Source organism: Myotis nattereri, assembly GCF_964212035.1.
Source record: "Myotis nattereri genome assembly, chromosome: 3".
NCBI classification, from domain to species: Eukaryota; Metazoa; Chordata; class Mammalia; order Chiroptera; family Vespertilionidae; genus Myotis; species Myotis nattereri.
In genome coordinates, this window is record NC_138077.1 from 71,220,342 (window position 1) to 71,239,599 (window position 19,258).

Genomic DNA, 19,258 nt, shown 5'->3' on the forward strand with positions numbered 1-19,258 from the left:
CCCTACACAGGTGGCTCTCAAAGTCCAGTGTGCACCAGAGTCACTGGAAGACTCCCCACGCACAGATGGCCAGGCGCCACTCCAGAGTGTCTGGTTTAAGAGGTGGGAGGTAGGGCCAGGAATGTGCATTTCTAATAAGTTCCCACGTGCTGCAGGTGCCGCATGTCCAGGTACCACACTTTGAGAACCAGCCCTGTAAGCGCAGTGTCTCTCTACCTTTTTCCTTCCCTCCCACTGTTGTGGTTCAGGGACTCGGTTAGGGGAATTAAGTGGTAGGGGCTGCAGCAGCTGGCATGTGGGGGCCCTCAATCCAGGCTGCCCTTCAAGACAGACAGGCAAGTGAAGTTAAAGGGACATGGACTCAGGAACCCTTTTCATGATTCCAAAGATGCCTGTCTGTCTGGCCTGGCAGTTTGATTCTTGTTATTCACTTCGCTGTTGAAGACCATCTGATGATAGCTGGAGTGTGCTGGCCCACACCCATTGCAATTAGACCAGTACTGGAGACAAGTAGATCTGCAGCTGTGCCCAGAGGACTCATTGTAGCACTAATGAACAAGCTTCATGGGGCGGGGCGTCTCCAGCACTTCGGCACAGGTGGCCATGGCAGGGCAGGGGGAACACACCTAGAGAGCCCGGGTTCAGAATAGAGAAGGAAGGTTTCTCAGCAGACATTCCTGGCTGCTGCAGGCGGGGAACTCTTTGGGAACCGGAGATGAGACTGTCAGCCCGAAACGCAGCTACTCTGTAGTTAATTTCAAAGAACACCCATGTGCTCTGGCAGTTACTATTTTTTTCCTAGAAAACTTGCCCCTCTAAGGATACAAAATACTGTCTTTAACACAAATTTCTTTCTACACTTAGCCCTCAAAGAGGGAATATAATGCAGTGAAATATTGTCAATGGAATTGGGGCTAAAAGGAATGGGGAGCCTGCAAACTGGTTTTGCCTAGTGCAGTATTCAAGGGTGTTTTCATATGTAAGGGAGTGAGAAGCTGCCTTAGCTGCTGGGATAAGCTCTGAAGGGCTGAACTGTGGTTATTGAATACTGTCAATGATGTCTGTCAGGGAGGTAACACATGAATTTCTATACTTGTTTCTTTTGTAGGTCAGTTTCGGTCCTGCTTTGCCGCATCCTCACCCCGGGACTCAAGCTGAGGTAGCACCCACTGTCTGGAGCATTGCAGATTTCCATGAGGCGGGGGGGGGGGGGGGGGGGTGTGTGTGGAAGGGAGTAGCAAATTGCATGCTGGGTCTTGATGCTTTTGCCCAGAAATAACACATTTACTGGCTATAGTGGGTTGAATGGTATCCTCCCAAAGTTAATACTACTCCCAGAATCTCAAAATGTGGCCTTACTTGGAAATAGGAACTTTGCATATGGATTTAGCTAAGGATCTGGAAATAATATTATACTGGATTTAGGGTGGACCCTACATCCAATGACTTGTGTCCTTATAAGAAAAAGAGAGGACATAGAACTAGAGAAGGCAGCCATGTGAAGGTGGAGACAGACTTCGGAGTGTTGCAGCTTAAGCCGAGAAACTCAGGTGATACAGGGCAGGGACTGGGCCCAGAGCAGGTCTGCCTCAGCCAGTTGGTAGTGTGTGGGTTCTTGACTTTCTGCTGGAAAGATTTCGTAACGCAAGTGTAGGTGAGTTTTGAGCTTATGTTTCTTAAAACTTGGGACATTGAAACAAAGAAAGAACTTAGGATAGAAGAAGCAATAAGAGAGAGCCTAGGCAGGGCTCCTTTGGTTTTTGAGAAATGTTATAGGGAATGTGTGGGCCATGCTGAGCTGCATGAACTCACTACAAAGTAAAAGTCACAGCGATAGCAGTGAGCTCAAGTGGGGTTGCTGTTAGCTCAGTGGAAATTCAGAGAAAAAGGGGGCCTTAGAGACAGGTTCAGAGGGTAAGCCCAGGATGATATCCGGCTGCCCACTGCTCCCCTGTTTGCAAGTCTTGTGGGGACCCTTAGAGTTTAGGAGAAAGCAGAGACAAAGCATGGGCATGCTTTAGGGAGAGTGCTTGGGGGTTCCTTTGTCTTGAGGCTCCTTATCTTTCTTTAGCTGGTGGGAATCCAGGGGAGGTCTCAGGGAAGGGGCTTAAGGTAATATTCATAGCTTTCCAGGTGTGTCATTCAATATGTTGATTTATCAAAATGTACATAGAGAAGGATCGAGTTATTTTCTGGCTAGCTTTAATTTCCAAGACTTGGACTGAGGCCCTTCTGCCCCAGACGGTGTAAACATTTGCTCTTAAGTGTAATTAGTTAGAGAAGATAAAACCTGGTTATTCATTAGGAGGCTGTAAATTGCTCAGATTATTTGGCCTTGTTTAATGATTTTGTCTGTTTCCCTTATTCCAATTGCCAAGGACTTTCCCTAGCTTCTTAGTGTACTACCTCACAAGGATTGCCAAGATGTTTCAGAAGCTGTAATATGGCTCTGTTGATATGTTAATGTCAGACGTCAGGCTTCCAGAACTATGAGCAAATAAATTTCTCTTATTTTAAGCCTCCTTATTTATGGTAATTTCTCAGAGCCTTATGAAACTAACACACTGGGCAAAGCAAGTCATATTATCCCACACAATTCCAAGAGGGTGGGAGAGACAGTCCCATTGTGCTGTAGTCTCCCTCAGATCCATGCTCTCCCCTTCCATATTCTGGCCCCGCAAAGCCAAACTTCAAGAACTGCATAAACAGACTTCTTTCCATCTAGCTTCTGGTTGAGATTTGCCCAGAGCAGGAGTTTGCAATGTGAAAGGCGAATGGAGTCATGGTATTTCCTTGGCCACTTTCCTCTGCCAGGCTGCTAGTGGCTGTTCCTCTACCGAAGGCCCCAGCTCCATCCACGCAGCCCCCCTTAGATTCTCCGTTCTCTCAGGGTTCTCCTAACCACTCCTCTCCTTGCACCTCCAGAACTAGAGATGAGGGGACAACAGCTGTTGTTAGCTAACACTTCTCCTTTTCTTGTCACTTTCCCTTAACCCTGTGCACACCCTCGTAAACAGTTCCTTTATTAATCTCCTCTCAGCATCTTCATTTGGGCATGCCATCTGTTTTCTGCTGAGAATCAGTGGATACACATATCGTGCTATTAGGAGGAGAGCTGGAAACTTGGTGGCCACAGTGGGGACCACCTCACTGAGTTAAGAGGTGGCACTAATGAAGCAACAGAGGGAACTTCAAGGAGAGGGACCGACCACCACACAATTGCTTTGCCTCTGCCATTCCTTCATTCAGGCAGAAAAGGGAGCCTGAGCTCAGGAGCAAGACATACTCCAGCTCCACCATTTATTACCTGAGATATGAACTCTCAGTTTCTTCACATGCGTAATGGCTATAACAATGCTTTTCTTATTGGGCTGTTTAAGGACCTAGGACAAAACTGTGGCAGGAAGAGTAATTCCTCCCACATATTTCCAAGCCCTAACCCCTGGGGATCTTGAAATATGTTGCTTTATGTGGCACCAGAGGCTTGTGGATGTGATTAAGGTTAGAGACCTAAACATGGGGATATTATACTGGATTCCCAGAGGCACCCAATCTAATCACTTGAGTATGTAAGGTAGACGGGGAGGAAGAAGAGTCAGTCATTGAAATGTGACAGAAGAGAAGGCTTTAATGCATCATTGGCACTGCACACAGTTACCCAAAGCCAGCCTGTCCATGCTGACCCCCTGCAAGATGGCAGCCAGAAGGCAAATGGGGACCTCAGTACACAGACTCTGAATTCTGCCAAATGCCTGAATGAACCTGAAGATGGATTCTCCCCTGGAGCCTTCTGAAGGGAATGCAGCCCAGGCAAAACCTTGATTTTGGCCATGGGAGACCAGAAGCAGAGAAACCATTGCCCTTCTGACCTGCAGAACTGTCGCATAATGAATGGGTATCATATTAAGCCCCCAAATTTGTAGTCATTCCTTCTGGCAGCAACAGACAGTAAATACTACAGCATGATGAGGTCCTGGTGCATAGTAAGCACCCTCTACATGCATGTTATGTGTCTCCAAAGGGCACAGTTAGACAAGGTACAGAGAGGCCTTCCCAGGACCCCAGAGATGATGTGCTCTCACAGTAATGCAGGTGCTGCAGTTTTACAACTAACCGAGAAGCTGGCTGTCTCTAGTGCTTTCCAGCTGTGGTGAGTGTGGGCCCCCTACCTGAGCAGCCTCCAGCAACAGCAGCAGGGGGACTGGGAAGAGCTGTGCTTGTGCCTGACTTGGGCAAATCAAGCCTGGCACAAGGACTTCCCCATGGAAATGCACCCTTATCCCTGCACCCTTATCCCTCCGGTAGACTATCCCCTACCCCAAACCCTCAGTCCTGCCTCCTACTATTTGGAGTTTCTGTTTCTAATATTTTTTCCCTCATGGAAGCACAGGCCAGGAAGATCATTTCCTGCTACTGGAGCCTTCCTTCTGTTTCCCTAAGCCAAATCCATCTCTCTAACCACATGCCAATATCTTCCAGCTGCCTGACCATCTAAACCCAGTCCTGGCCTATTGAGCACAGACACTCTTTGCTACACTGTGTTATTTGATGACTGGGGCAACTGTGCTTTTCTGAGTGGGTCAAGTTTAAATAACACCCTAGGACACTGGGCCCTGAGCCAGGTATCAAGGATGTGGGTCCCTCAGTGTTGAATGACCAACAAAGTGTATAAGAGAACACGTGGACTAAGGGCTATCCGCTGTGCACAGACTTGTGCCTCTGGCTTGAATCAAAATTGTACACACTCGGCCCAATCCCAGTGCCTCTTCAGGGTTTCAGACAAGCAATTGGTGATCCTTTTGACCAGGGGTCCTCAAACTATGACCCGCGGGCCACATGCAAATACAAATATTGTATTTGTTCCCATTTTTTTTTTTTACTTCAAAATAAGATATGTGCAGTGTGCATAGGAATTTGTTCATAGTTTTTTTTTAAAAACTATAGTCCAGCCCTCCAACGGTCTGAGGGACAGTGAACTGGCCTCCTGTTTAAAAAGTTTGAGGACCCCTGCTTTAGACAATAGTTTTCCCTGTCCATCTCAGAGACTCATCTCACTGTAAGGAGACTCTAATAATAGGAAGTAATATTGATTGTGTGAGTATTGTGCACCAGGCACTGCTCTATGTAGCTGTAAAAGTGTTAACAGTAAATTCTCAAGGCAATTTAAAGAGTTAATTTCTATTATTTTCATCATGTACACTCACAAATGAGGAAAGGAGGGCTCAGATATGTTAAGTAACTTGTCCAAGGCTAACCGTTGTGCGTGGCTGGAGATGTAAACTCAAACCTGGGCTAAAGTGTTTCGTAATATTACACATCACACGGGTTTTCTTGCTGGATTCAACACACACAGAGCTTTTAGGTCTCGACCAAGCACTGTGATAGACCCTGGAAATACAAATATACCCTGGAAACATTTCATTTTCTCCTAGCTAGCATGGTAGAATAGGAGACAGATATATACAAATTAATATATAGATGCATTCTACTAGCATCATAAGCAAAGTGCAATGGAAGAGGCAATTAGATGTTACAGAGTGAAACGGAAAAGTGGGGGAGAACTTAGGAAGATAGACATCAACAAGAGAGACAGAGAGAAAAGTATCACACACAGTCATGGGCCAAGTGCCCATTATTCCCATTGCCTTGTGTCCTCATCACTACAATGGAGATCACAATACCCACTCCGTGGCTGTTATGAAGACTAATTTTGGTAATAAATGGAATGTGAATTACCTCTGTTCAAAATATTCCACCCTACATTACTCTCAATTTCCACCCCCTCACCAAAAAAAACACCTTAAGTAAAGATAAGAGCACAAAATCTAAGTAAAAATGCTTGGAAAAGTTAAAAGGGAAACAGAAATAAAAGGTAGTTAGATACTGGAGAAATTCATCTCAGAGAGAAGCTAATGAAACCTAGGATTCTTGCTTTGGATTGTGTCTCCTAGAATAGGCCTCCTCTTGCCCCACCATCAAAACATCTCCCAGCTGATCCCCAAGAGCTGAGGTGGTCACCCAGGAGGCCTCATATTCACCTGATTTACTCCATTTTCTCTTTTTTGTTAATCCTCACAGATTACATTTTTTCATTGCTTTTTTCTTTTTTTTAGAGAATGGAAGGTGAAACAGTTGAAGGGAGAGAGGGATAAAGAGAGAGGGAGGGAGAAATCATCCATGTGACAGAGACACATCCAGCACTTGCCCTGATGGGGGCCAAGCATCAAACCTGCAATCCAGGTTCATGTCTTTGTCTGAGAATCAAACCAAGGACCTTCCCTGCTCAAACTGATGCTCTAACCCCTTAGCGACTCCTGCCAGGGCAAGATTGCTCCATTTTCTGTACAAAACTACATTAGGCACTTAGCCTCAGCAGCTCCCAGTATAAAACAGAGCATCATTCCAACTCTAAGTGTGAAGGGTGGGGACAGTCCTTCCTGGCCACTCTTCAGCGTTAGGGGGTCCTTTGGTCTCAGGGACAGCTGACAGCCTTATTGAGCCAACCAGCTGCCCTGTGGTACACAGTGTCCCCAATGCTCTAAGTCTGGTGGGTGATTCTTTCATATCCATATAAGCAGCAGTTGGAGGAGAATCCAACAGTCCCTTTGATAGCCTCAGGGTGTCTAAGCGGCCATTCACATCATGACCGTCATAAATATGAACCATAGTGTTAGTGAGATGTCTCTTTTCCTTTCTTTTTTTAATCATTAAAACAATATGACTACCAAATTTCACTGGAACAATGCTTGCCATCAGTCACAGCAACACATTTATTAAACCCCTTCTGTTTGCCGGGTTGGATGGGAAGTCTTAGAGGAAGGAATACTTAAAAAACTCTCTGATTTTAAAGCAATGATAATGTTGAGGGAAAGAGGTTTACACAAGGAAACCATGAACAGTTACATAGTATATAATGCACTGAGAGTGGAAATGTTATTTCCTGGGTTTTATTATTATGAGGATGGAGTCGGTGGAGGAGATGCCATGGGTAGAGGATTTGGGGAAGTGGGGATTGTGGTGGGAAATTGCTTTCTTCTCCAGCAGGTAAGAGAAAAACAACCAAAGGAGCAGACAGTCTATGCAGCCCATTAGAGTAGCCACCAGAGACTGCCTTTTTGACAAGAGAGTTCATCACTTAGGATAAATGTTACTGGCAGTTTTAAAAGGTCTTTGCTTCAGTTTGAATGTTGTGCCTGTGCCATTCAGTGAGATATTGAAGGAAAGTGAAGGGATTAGTCAAAAGCTCTATATGCATAACACAGACCACTGTGTGGTGATAGCCAGAGCTAAAGGGGGAGTGGAGTGTAGGTGGAGGTTGTCAGAGGGAAGTGGGAATGGGGACAGAAGGATGCAGAGTGTAGATGATATTTCATTGAGTTGTACACTTGAAACCTGTATGTTTTTGCAAACCAATGTCACTGTGATAATTTTTTTTTTTTTTTTTAAAGAAGGCCTTGTTTATACTGTGGCTTGTAGCCACATTTTTAATCCTTTTCTTTTTTTTTTTTTTTCAAACAAGAGAGGACTGTGGAGGGAGGATCCTGGGGCCCAGGACAGAGCAAGGAGGACAGGAACCTTGGAAAGGGCGGGGACAGTGAAGACCCAGTGATCCAGGGCACACACTCCAAGCCTCTCTGGGCTTGGATGGTGGTTGGCAGGACCCTGGGCAGGGATGGTGGGTGGTGGGCAAGGAAAGTTTTACCCTTGAAGCCCAGCATTGGCCACCTCCCTGGAGGGGGTTCAGGGTCTCTGCGGAGCCTCAGGGAATATGAAGGAGTCCAGGAATCTGAGAGACTGCAGTCAGCAGCAACTTTGGCTGGGCAGGGAGCTGGTATGCGATGGTCAGAGCGCCCCAGCCAGCGCTGCCAGCAGCCTGGGCATTGGATCCTGTTTGTGATGCACAGGAAGGCAGGGTTCTGACTGTGACGTCAGTGGTTGCTAGATGCTGCCTTGGTGGTGATGGCAGCAGCCTCTGCCCCTTCCCCCTTCGCTGGCGCTATGTGGCCCCTGCTGGTGCTGCTGCTGCTGGGCTTGGCGAGCTGCGGTGAGTGGCCCTGATCCTAGCTCCGCAGATCGCGTCTCCAGCCTCCGCTGCGCCCCGCGGGGTGTGCCCTGTGCCGGGCTGTCCCCGCCGCTCCCTGGAGAGGGTGGCCAGTGCGGGATGCGCCGTTCACTGCATGCCTGGCGCCAAAGTGGGAGGCCCCGCGGGTACTTAGGCGCCCCCTTCCTTCCTTGCTTTCTCTCCCTCCTCTTCATCTTCCCCGGGTGACAGCGGGCTCATCTCCTTCCCCTGCTCTCCACCTCCAGAGGCACCCAGGGAGAAAGACTCAACACCGCGCACCTCGCGCGGAAAATAACTAGAGAGAAAGGGTGCCTTCCTTGGCGCGTAGTGGTAGCTGTTAGGGTCCCCCTCTCTGGCACCCCTCTTCCCTCCTAGGCGCTTAAATGCACTGGGGTTGAAGGCGGGACAGTGGGAAAGCCTGGTCTTCTAGCGATTGAAGTGCGCATTTTGGCGAAGTCTGCAAGATGGTTTTATTTTCCCTGTTTGCCCTCCCACATGGACATAGCAGGTAAGGGAGACATACCTGATACAAGTAAGTTTTATTTCCAACACACCATTTAATCAGAAGAATCTTCCCCCCGCCCCCTTTTTTAGTTTATTAAACCCTAGAAATAGACTTCCTGGAAACTCTCTCAACCTCCCGCCCCACCAACCACTTTAAAACAGTCCAAAGAGCACATTCAAGTTTCCCCCTGTACCTGGGGAACCATTTAACTGCAACGGATTTCGCTTGAAATAGGAAGACAATTTGCAGTCAAGCGGAATTCGGTGCTTTTGTAAGCCAAAGGCATTTTGGCCCCAAGCTTTTGGAGACTATTATTTTTAAAAACGTGTGCTCCATAAAAACTGAGGAAAGTGTGTGATGTGTGTGTGTGTGTGTGTGTGTGTGTGTGTGTATGGGCTATGCCTGTCACATTTCACATGCAAAGACCATTTTGTTAACTTTTTCTAAGATGCAAATTGAGTTTGAGGAACAGTAACAAACAGCTGTTATATTTAATTCTAGAATGTGGACTTAATTACATTTAAACTCTTTTTAGCCTCACTGTGCCGTTCATAAAGCCTGTGACTTCGGCTATTTTCAAGATGCTCTTAAGACCCTGTTACCACTCTCCCCATTCTCCGAAAATCCTGGCACGTTGGAGCTTTTATAATCACTATGTCTGTTATCTGAAGGGTTGATATTAGATAAAGTAGTGTTCCCTGTCATTATCATTAATGGCTCATTGCTGTTACTATCAAAATAACTAAAACAATACTGCTTTCAGAAACCAGTTTTTCTGATCAGAATGCATATTGAACCAGATTATAAATTGTGATGTAATATCACTAATTCAGACTGTAGGCATCAAAAGCTATTCTGAAGAATAAAAATGATAAATCATACATTGTTTTAAAAACAAGGGTCATGTTTTCATGTAGATTAGAAAGAACTGCTAGAGTGTTTATTTTGGGTATAGCATTTCTGTTAGTAATAGTTAAAATCATGTATAATAAGCACTCATCTATAATAATAAAAGTGTAATAAAAGCATAATATGCTAATTAGAGCAAACATCCTTCCGGACTTTCTTCCAGAAGACCTTCTAGATAAGTTGAGGCTGGGAGAGAGGCCTAAGTCCCAGGTGCTGGAGGGAAGCCCAGGTCCCGGGTGCCAGAGGAAGCCAGTGCCAGCAGCCAGGGAAAGAAAGGCCTACTCGTGCACTGGGCCTCTAGTTTACATATAACATCAATGTGCTGAAGTCCCTATAGCGTCATAGAAATCAGAATTAATGGTGTTTTAGTGTACTAAGTTAATAACCTAAAAAGGAAAAACAAAATAGAGGCCTTACACACTTGAACTGTGTTAATTCTCTAATAATAAAATTAAAATATGCTAATTAGACCAGACAACCTACCGGATGAAGCTGTAGCTGTGAAGGCCAAGCCCTTGCATGGATTTTGTGCATTGGGCCTCTGTCTATACTAAAAAAAGAGTAATATGCTAATTAGACCAGGTTGACCGGACTTATTCCAGATGTCCAACTTCCTTCGGAACAAAGCCACAGTGGTGGGGGCCAAAGCAGAAGTGGATAGGGTCGATCAGGTCAGCAGGGGAGCAAGCAGTTAGGGGGGATCAGGCCAGCAGGGGAGGGCAGTTAGGGACAATCAGGCAGACAGGGGAGCAGTTAGGCGGCAATCAGGCCAGCAGACAGAGGCGGTTAGGGACAATCAGGCAAGCAGGCAGAAGTGGTTAGGGTCAATCAGGCAGGCAGGCAGAGGCAGTTTGGAGCCAGCAGTCCCAAATTTTGAAAGGGATGTCCGACTGCTGGATGTCTGTAGGGATCGGGCCTAAACTGGAAGTTGGACATCCCCCAAGGGGTCCCAGATTGGACACGGTGCAGGCTGGGCTGAGGGAAACACCCCCCCACCCCCCCCCCCCCACTGTGCTCAAATGTCGTGCACCAGGCCTCTAGTCCTATCTAATAAAGAGAGAATATGCTAATTGACCCTCACACTATCACAAAGATGGCGCTGCCCATAGCCAATAAGGAGAGGATATGCTAATTAACTGCCCTACCCTCAAAGATGGTGTCGCCCACAGCTAATGAGAGGATATGCTAATTGACTGCCATGCCCACAAAGATGGCAGCACCAAAAGCCACAAGATGGCCGGCAGGAGAGGGCAATTGGGGGTGATCAGGCCAGCCGGGGGGGGGGGGGGGGGGGCAGCTGGGGGCAACCAGGCCTGCAGGGGAAGGCAGTTAGGGCCAACTGGGCCTGCAGGGGAAGGAGGGCAGTTAGGGGGCAGGCCTGCAGGGGAGGGCAGTTGGGGGTGACTAGGCTAGCAGGGGAGGGCAGTTGGGGGCAATCGGGCTGGCAGGGGAACAGTTAGGCATAGATTAGGCTGGCAGGGGAGTGGTTAGGGGACAATCAGGCCTATAGGCAGAAGCAGTTAGGGGCAATTAGGCAGGCAGGCAGGTGAGAGGTTGGGAGCCAGAAGTCCCAGATTGTGAGAGGGATGGCTGACTGCTGCTTTAGGCCTGATCCACTGCCCACTCCCCCCCCCCCCGCCCCACCCCCCTGCCCAGTGAATGAATTTCATGCACTGGGCCTCTAGTATATAATAAAAGTATAATATACTAAGTGTCCTGTTGTCCGGTTGTCCATTCAACCAATCAAAGCATAATATGCTAATGATATGCTAAGGCCACTCAACTGCTCACTATGAAATGCACTGACCACCAGTGGGTCAGGGGGCTGACAGTCAATGGGTTGACCAGTCACTTGATGTGCACTGACCAGAAGGGGACCGTGTGCTCTGACCAGTAGATTCACTTGCGGCTGAGGTCCAGCAGATCTAGACTGTACGAAATGGGCCAGACAGACCCTAGAGTCTTCCCATGGTCCCTCCCCAGCTGGCCAACTCCCATGTTCCTCCCTGGGCCCTGATCATCCATTGGTGGGGACCCTCGACCAGGCCTGTGCACTCTTGAATTCCAGGAACCCTCAGGAAATGTCAGAGATCTGGTTAGGCCTAATCCCAAAGGCCAGGGGAGGGACCCTACTGGTGGAGGAATTCATGCACCAGGCCTCTAGTTGTATAAAAACCAATGAATTTCTGTGTATTTAATATTTAGTTATAAAAGGGCACCTGTGAAGAGATGCTAACAGCGTTAGAGCACAAGAAGTTATAAATCAAGGTATTTTGAGAGAGTGAGTTTAGACTATAGACAGAGGAAGACAGTCCATGGTCTTTTTCGTTCATTTGTACCCAGACTTTGATTTTGATTTTGTTACCAGTTGGGGTTATTGCCTAGGACTTTGGTTCTTTTTGTTGATGCAGAAAAGAGTTTAAGGTCAACAGAAAATAAAAGTAAAGCAAAATGGGGTTTATTGAAAATACATTCCACATGAGGTGCCAGTCAGTCAACAGAGTGTGGGAGACAAAATGGTGAGAGCAGCCAATGGCAGGGCTGCTGTAGCTCATGCGGAGTCAGAGGAAAGGGGCCTTGGAGACAGGTTCTGGGGGTGAGTCCAGGATGAGCTGCAGCTTCCCATTTCTCCTCTGGATGCAAGTGTCATGGGGTCCTTTAGAGGTTAGGGGATATGTGCCTGTGGGAAAGCAAGGGGAAGGGAATGGCATGGGATTGCTCCCTGGAGGTGGAGTGCATGCTAGAGAGAGCATGGCCCACAGCTCCTGGGTTCTAAAGAGGGATTGCACCTGTGGAGCCTTTCATTTGCATTCAGGGATGATTGACTGAAACTATCTTTCTTCTGGGCATGCCCTTACCCTTAATGTATACAGAAAACCCACAGGGGGTGGGGTCAAAACAAAATGCAAATATTATTATAATTCGCCCAGAGTTTTAGGAAGGTCACATTGGCATTGAGGTCATGTCCTTTTCCTCTGAGCTTGGGCTCAATACAGGCAGGTCCAAACCTGCCAACTGTCAGCCTGCTGGGCTGCCCATAGAGAGGAGGTTTGAAGGAAAAGTTGGTCCAACTCTTGTTCAGGACCCCAGGGCAGGCTCCGCCCCAGCCACTCATTTAATTTCCTACACAACACTTTCAGATTCATTTACAAATGACTGATAGTCAAATGCCACTTACTGGTAGCCACTACAGTTTTAGTTGACCTTTGCAGTAAAATAAGTTATCTAGAATGTCCATTCCATCTAATTACAGCAAACTCTAACCCCTGTATTGGTTTACAAGATGCAGAATGAATTATTATGTTCCTTCCCTCCACTATACCCCATACATCCAATTATACTTTGATTAAAAGCACATCAACATTTTCAGTAGTATGCAAAAAGTAGCAAATAAAACCTTACTCAAATAATGAGTAAGTATATGAACTGTCAGTAGTTGAATGATTTTTCAAAGTGAGTTTTTAAAATCAAGGGTACACATGGTTAAAAAAACAAGTTTATTGTCTATGCACAGTAATAATTTGGGTTGCTCTAAATAAGATGTTTTCTTTTCTCCTAAAAATATACTACTTTCAAACACATGTTTCTATTTTGAGGAAGTAACTGCCTATTTAAAAGTCCTTATTTATGGGGCCGCCCCAGCGGTTTAAAGGCAGTGTGTTAAAGCATTAAACGGAATGTCTACTATTAGGACATTTGCTCATGCTGTCATCTGTACTTTGGCAGATGTTTTATCTTTGCCACTGAGTTGTTAATGGAGATTTGAAAGGCTAGGTCGTAAAGATGAAAAATAGGTGTTTTTCCCAAAATTGATAAATACTTTGAATCCAAAATTATCACTCATATTATTAAAACTGTGTGTATTTCTTAATGTTGATTCAACTATGGCTAGTAAAGGCATTGCCTTTAGTACATTGATAATATTTTTGTGACACAATTTTTATAAATCCATTAAACCAACTTTTAGGTTTTGCATTCATACATTTTTATACAAGATTTTAAAATTCTATACTTTTATATCTAGTGCCCAATACAGTGCACTCGGGCTGTCATGAAGCTGCTTTCACTTGTACAGCTATATTTTCTATGATAAAAGAAGAAGAAGAACAGTGTAGGATTAATTTTGCTGAACTTGTAATACAGTAAAAAATACGGAGCACCCAGGAAATGTGATTCTGACAGACCTAGACTAACACAGTAGAACCTGGATTTCCCCTCTGTGTGGTTATGTGGCGGTAAGACAGGAATTAGAGGTGACACTCTCCTCTACTTCCTTCCATACCCATGGAGCAGTTGTATATGACTCCACATCTGGTCAACCCAGGGATTGAGCATATTTATGAATATTTCAATACGTGTCACACTGATGGGCTAAAAGACAAGGCAGGGAATTGGGCAAGTGCAAGGTCTATCAAAAATTTTTTACCTGTTTTCAAGCCAAATATGAGCCCCCTTGGTATGCTCCAAACACTTTGCAAGGCCTTGCTGGACCTAGAGACAAATTTCAGACTCTATGCCTCTTAATAACATAAAATGCAGTTACCTGGTAGCTTAACAAGGCCTTAATGCTGGATGTTACTCAATTTAAACTGCCCTTCCCCCTACAATTCTAGCTCAACCACTGCACTTCTTGTAAGGCCACTTAAGAGGCTATTAATTTGAGTCAGAACTAGATACTCTGGAGGCACCCCACTTTACCCCAGACCTTGTTTGATCTTTATTGAGGAGAGATCTAACTAAACCCTCCTTTCTGACCTTAATTCTAACCCAATTCAGTTTGAAGCTCAAGTTTTTCATTCCATGGTCAATGTCTACGGCAACACATATTCATTTCTAGCAGGTATCTTTTTGCTTCATTTATCTTAGTGACTGCTGGGACTTCTTACCCCATTACTAAACATCCATTCCACACAGATAGTCAACATCCTACTCAGCTGCCAAAAAAGTAGTGATGTATGGTGTAGACTCTCTTAACATCTTTTCTACAATTTCTAAACTTACCGATAATAGCTTAGGTAACCTTCATCACTTTCTCCCTTCTCACCCAGTTTCAGAAATATAACTATTCACCCTTTAAGGAAAAGGTCACCTGTCTACAGCTCTTTCACTTCCACCACCTTGGAGACCTAACTAATCAATTTAATTCTTCAGTCTTGCATCTTAGATCTTTCCTTCTCCATTGGTGCTTTCACAATAGCTTGCAGGCATGCTTAAGTTTTACCCCAAATTAAAAACAATAAAATAAATAAATAAATAAATAAATAAATAAATAAATAAATAAATACAAGAAGAACCAAAAAAATCTTACCCTCTTCCTATTTCCACAGTCCTTCCAATATCACCTTCTCTCTCTGTTCTCTTTGACTGTCAAATTTAATGAAACAATAATTGCCTCTCCTTTCTCCCTTCCATTTATTCCCAATGCTGTATGACTTCTCATCCCATTAGTCTGTGCAAATTTACAGATAAAGTACCCAGTAATGTGGTTTTTAATCCAGGGGTTATTTGTACTTAACACACTTGACATCCATGTTGTTCATATCAAGAAATTTTCTTGATGTCTATAGTGGAGGTCTTTGTGGAGTCACTTGCTTCTCATACTACCTCTCACTTTTTTAGTTTGTTCCTTTTTAACTATTTGCTCCTTAATCATTGGTATTATCCAAAATTCAATTCTCTGATACCTGCTCTTTAGCTTTGAAAGGTCTCTCTGGACAATCATATTTATGCTCACGATTTCAATTATCAGCTATATTCTTGGTCTCTGAAGCTTTCACATACTTAGCAAATGCTCAATAAATGGCGACTAGAGTTAACTAACTTTGGCTCTTCCTGCCAAATGTAAGGAACTCTTCCATCTCACCTGCAACTGACTTAGTTGAAATTTTTCATTGAAATATGTAGCTTCATGATTCCATAATCAGGTCTATAGAAATAAGAAGTGGAGGGATCTCTTGAAATATGGAAGAAGAATGAATCCTCTCTGATACAAGTTTTTTGGGTACTCATTTCTTGGGATTCAGACTTTAACTTTTTACATTCATAATGCATATAATGAGGCATACTTGGTGGACCCTGGGTTTAATCTGTAGGCTACCAAATGAAGACATTGTCCTAGCTTTTCTATCTTTTCTCCTAATGGGGAGACCAATTAAATCAAGTATTAATTATAAGATTCAGTAATAAGGGTAGTGACAGAACTTAAGAGGGAGTGATGGGAGCAATAAGGACAAGATAAATATAATTGAGTAGTGTAGGGAAGGGGAATAGGATTATCATGTGAACTGCATTAGCTGGAAGAGCCAAACTTAGTCATCTCTAGCTGCCATTTATTGATCATTTCCTAAATATGTGAAAGACATTGAGATAACTTTGTGTTCCTTGTCTCATTAAATCTTAAGAAACTCCCCAGGAGGTATATACTATCACTTCACGTTATATAGATGACAAAGCTGAGATGGCAGAGGTTAACTAATATGCCTGAGGTTATATCTCTAGAAGGGGCTAAGGCTTGAGCCAATGTCTGACTCCAAAATATGTGTTCTGACATATTCACCAAGAGAAGGGTCATGGCCTCTACATATGCATATTCATGGGATTTCAAGAAGGTCATTATAATTGGACCTTAGTTTGGAAATGAGGAAGGATAAGAGGTGGGGCTTGACAGGGCCTTGAAGGACCTAGTTTGTATTCCATGCTAATACACTTACAATTTAGCCTGACAAGAGGGAAGGGGGTTGTTAAAGTGTAGTGATCAAAAGAATGACCATTTGCATTTAGGACATTTGTTTCCAGAACTGTGTAAAATACACTGGGGCTGGGATGGGGATATGTTGAGGCTGGAGTCAGAGAGTTAATTCACTGGCAGTAGTTCAAGGGAGAAATAAGGAATGTCTCATTCATACAACTTGCATTGCATTTAGTAACTATTAAATAGGCTGAGTCCACCAGAAATATCCATGGCTAAAAAGAGGGAAGAATCCAGCATGATTCTTAGGCCCAGGTCTGGTTGACTGATAGATAATAGAAAATACCTTAGGGAGGTGAGGATTTGTGGAGAGGATAGGAAGAGGGAAAATTGACATGTTGACTTTGATGTTACAGTACTAGGTCCAAAGTAGAAAGCTCAGCACACAGTTGGCTTTCCCAGTCTTGAAGAGAAAGGTAGAACCTGGTTAAATAAAAGTGTGTACGTAGTTAGAACCATGAAAATGGGTAAATACTGGGGAGAAGGAGGCAGTGCTGACTATGAAGCCTTCAGGAACACTAATATTTATTGTTAATCACAGAATAGGTTTCAATAAGGAAAGGAAGCTGGGATGGGTGAGCAAAGCAGTAGAAGGAAATTTAGAATCCAGAGATTAAGAGGCCAAGGGACGGGCATAAGGAAGGAGCTGCCCACTGGCTCAAGAACTGTAGAGAAGGTGAGATAGAAAGTGAAGCATACAGATGTGATTTTTCACAAGGGATTGCTGGTGGTTTTGGAAAGAGCTGTTGTAGTGAAGCTGAAGGGCAAAGATGGCAACCAGGTGGCAGAGACTTAAGAAATGAAAAGAAGTGAAGAAATGCTTCTAAGTTATTATTTTATGTTGCTAGGAACAAGAGAGACAAAGATGAGGGATTTCCTCAAGTTAGTGAATATTTGACATGTTTTTGAATGTTTAAAAACAAAGAAAAGAAAAACCTATGTAAATGGAATAAGGGCATGTGGGAGGTTGATATTCAAGTAGGAAAGTCTTTGAGGAGATTGATGGTGGGAGGCAAAAATAGAAACTACCTCTCAGGTAAAGGGATTCATTTCTGAAGAGGAGAAATGGGAGTGAGGGGAGAAAAGTGTGAATTGCTGGGGTTGCAGGTCAATTTTAAGGTGAGGATTATTAGAAGCTCTGGCTTCTCATCTGGCATCACTGATGGACTCAATCTGAATTAAGAAATTAGAGGAGAGGGCTGCTTTGGAGAGTACGCAGTAAGCTGCTGCAGAAAGAAGGTGATTTAATAGCTGTCACAGAGGAGAGAAACTTTACATGGAACATTTTTAAAAAGATTGAGGACCACCCATGTGAGCAGGGACTATGACACTTTTCCCAGGTAGCAACACAACACACATTTTCTTAGAAAGCTGTAAGACTGATTCCTGTCCTCTCCTTCCCTTCCAGAGCATGTTGCTCATTAAGGAAGGATCACATCTACATAATCCTGTGCTATAAAAAGTGCGTATCGTCCCCCCAAGTCATAATTGGAAGCTTTGAAAAGATAATTCACACACCTCCTCCCTCTCCAAACACTGAATCCACATACCTTATCACTATGTTTCAGATCAAGTAACTCTCAATAAATGTTTGCTACATTTTTAAAAATTATGAGCTATATATTGATCCTTCTCTGCAAGCACATGTTGGCCATTTTCAGGACTGCGGAAGGAGATGGTAAGGTTGGTTGTTGGTATTCAAAGAGATTGTAGATTCCAATATATTTGGCTTTTAATTTAAAATAATTTTCAATTTTATTTTTAATTCATTTGTAACTCTGGCATCACTTATGGTTGTATTAATACCTTTATATCTGATTTAGACTGCTATAGGCACATCTTGATTTTTCAGAATTTTCTTACTCATGTTAGTTATTTGTGTTTATTTGTTGTTTCAAACGTTTTCATCACGTTGCTGTTTTATCAGAAGGCAGTAGGCAAAAGAGAGAAAACCCAAATAAGATAATTTTATTACTTATAATATTTACATAAGTCTTTATAGAAGATGAATTTGTTTTTAACAGCTGGTAGAGTGATATTTTTGGACTACCCTTATTTATTAATTATAGTGCAATGGTTATTCAAGTTATGGCTTATGGAGGTGAATTTTATTTGAATTTTATTAAGAGCACTAATTCTATTTAAATGGCTTCAGCTTTTAGATTTCTGTATATTACAAAAGAAATAATGTAGTGCAATTAGCACTTCCTGTATTCTGCAGGAAATCCATTCCTTAAGCATAAGTTATGAAATTGTTGAATAGCAAGCTAGCAAGATGGTCAGACCATCTTGGCTTTTAAAGAACATTGAGAGAAAAGACACATATATAGGCAATCAGTAATGCTGAAATGAATTAGTAATATATGCAATTGGTCAACAACCTTAGGGAAATAAAATGTAATTTTTCAACCCTCTTTTCTACCCGGCGGAAATCAGTTGCAGAACAAAGTTTATTTCTCTCTCTATGGACAGGAGTGATTTGCATTACTGTCTGAGTTCTACAACTTACAAAACACAGTGAAAGGCACAGGCCCCTACAAAATCAGATATTCCCAAGGATCTGTCAGACAATGCCCAGATCCCCACTGAAAGGACACTATCTAGTCCTTTTGTCCATTTCAAAATTGTGCACCATATTTTCTGACATTTTCATTCTTTTCTAATTCCAACTTCACAACCACTTTCTTTTCTCCTTGTTGTACATTGTAGGTGCTCCCTCAATGCTTCATTGTCAGGGGAAATAACTCAGAACCCCATGATTTTGAAAAACACAATTGGAAATCCAGGTTTTGCTTGGGCTTCCTAGTACAGGGATGGCTAGAAGTGTAGAGAACTGGGCAGAAGTGAGCTTGTGAACCACAAGCTTGGTTCCGACCTCAAATTCCCAGAAACATAACAATTTGCACCTCACAGTCAGAGAAGGTTTAGATCAGTGATGGCGAACCTTTTGAGCTCGGTGTGTCAGCATTTTGAAAAACCCTAACTTAACTCTGATGCCATGTCACATATAGAATTTTTTGATATTTGCAACCAT

The 19,258-nt window shown here is 43.7% G+C and overlaps 1 protein-coding gene across 1 annotated transcript in view; it reads left to right on the forward strand.

The window, feature by feature from the left end:
• Positions 1-7,767: 7,767 nt before the first annotated feature.
• LOC308515895 (leukocyte surface antigen CD47-like) overlaps positions 7,768-19,258 on the forward strand; it is a 146,202-nt gene continuing 134,711 nt past the window's right edge. Inside the window, exon 1 of the mRNA XM_081086559.1 lies at positions 7,768-8,044. Coding sequence (XP_080942685.1) covers positions 7,960-8,044 — 85 coding nt within the window. The 5' untranslated portion in view covers positions 7,768-7,959. The remainder of the gene's footprint in view (positions 8,045-19,258) is intronic.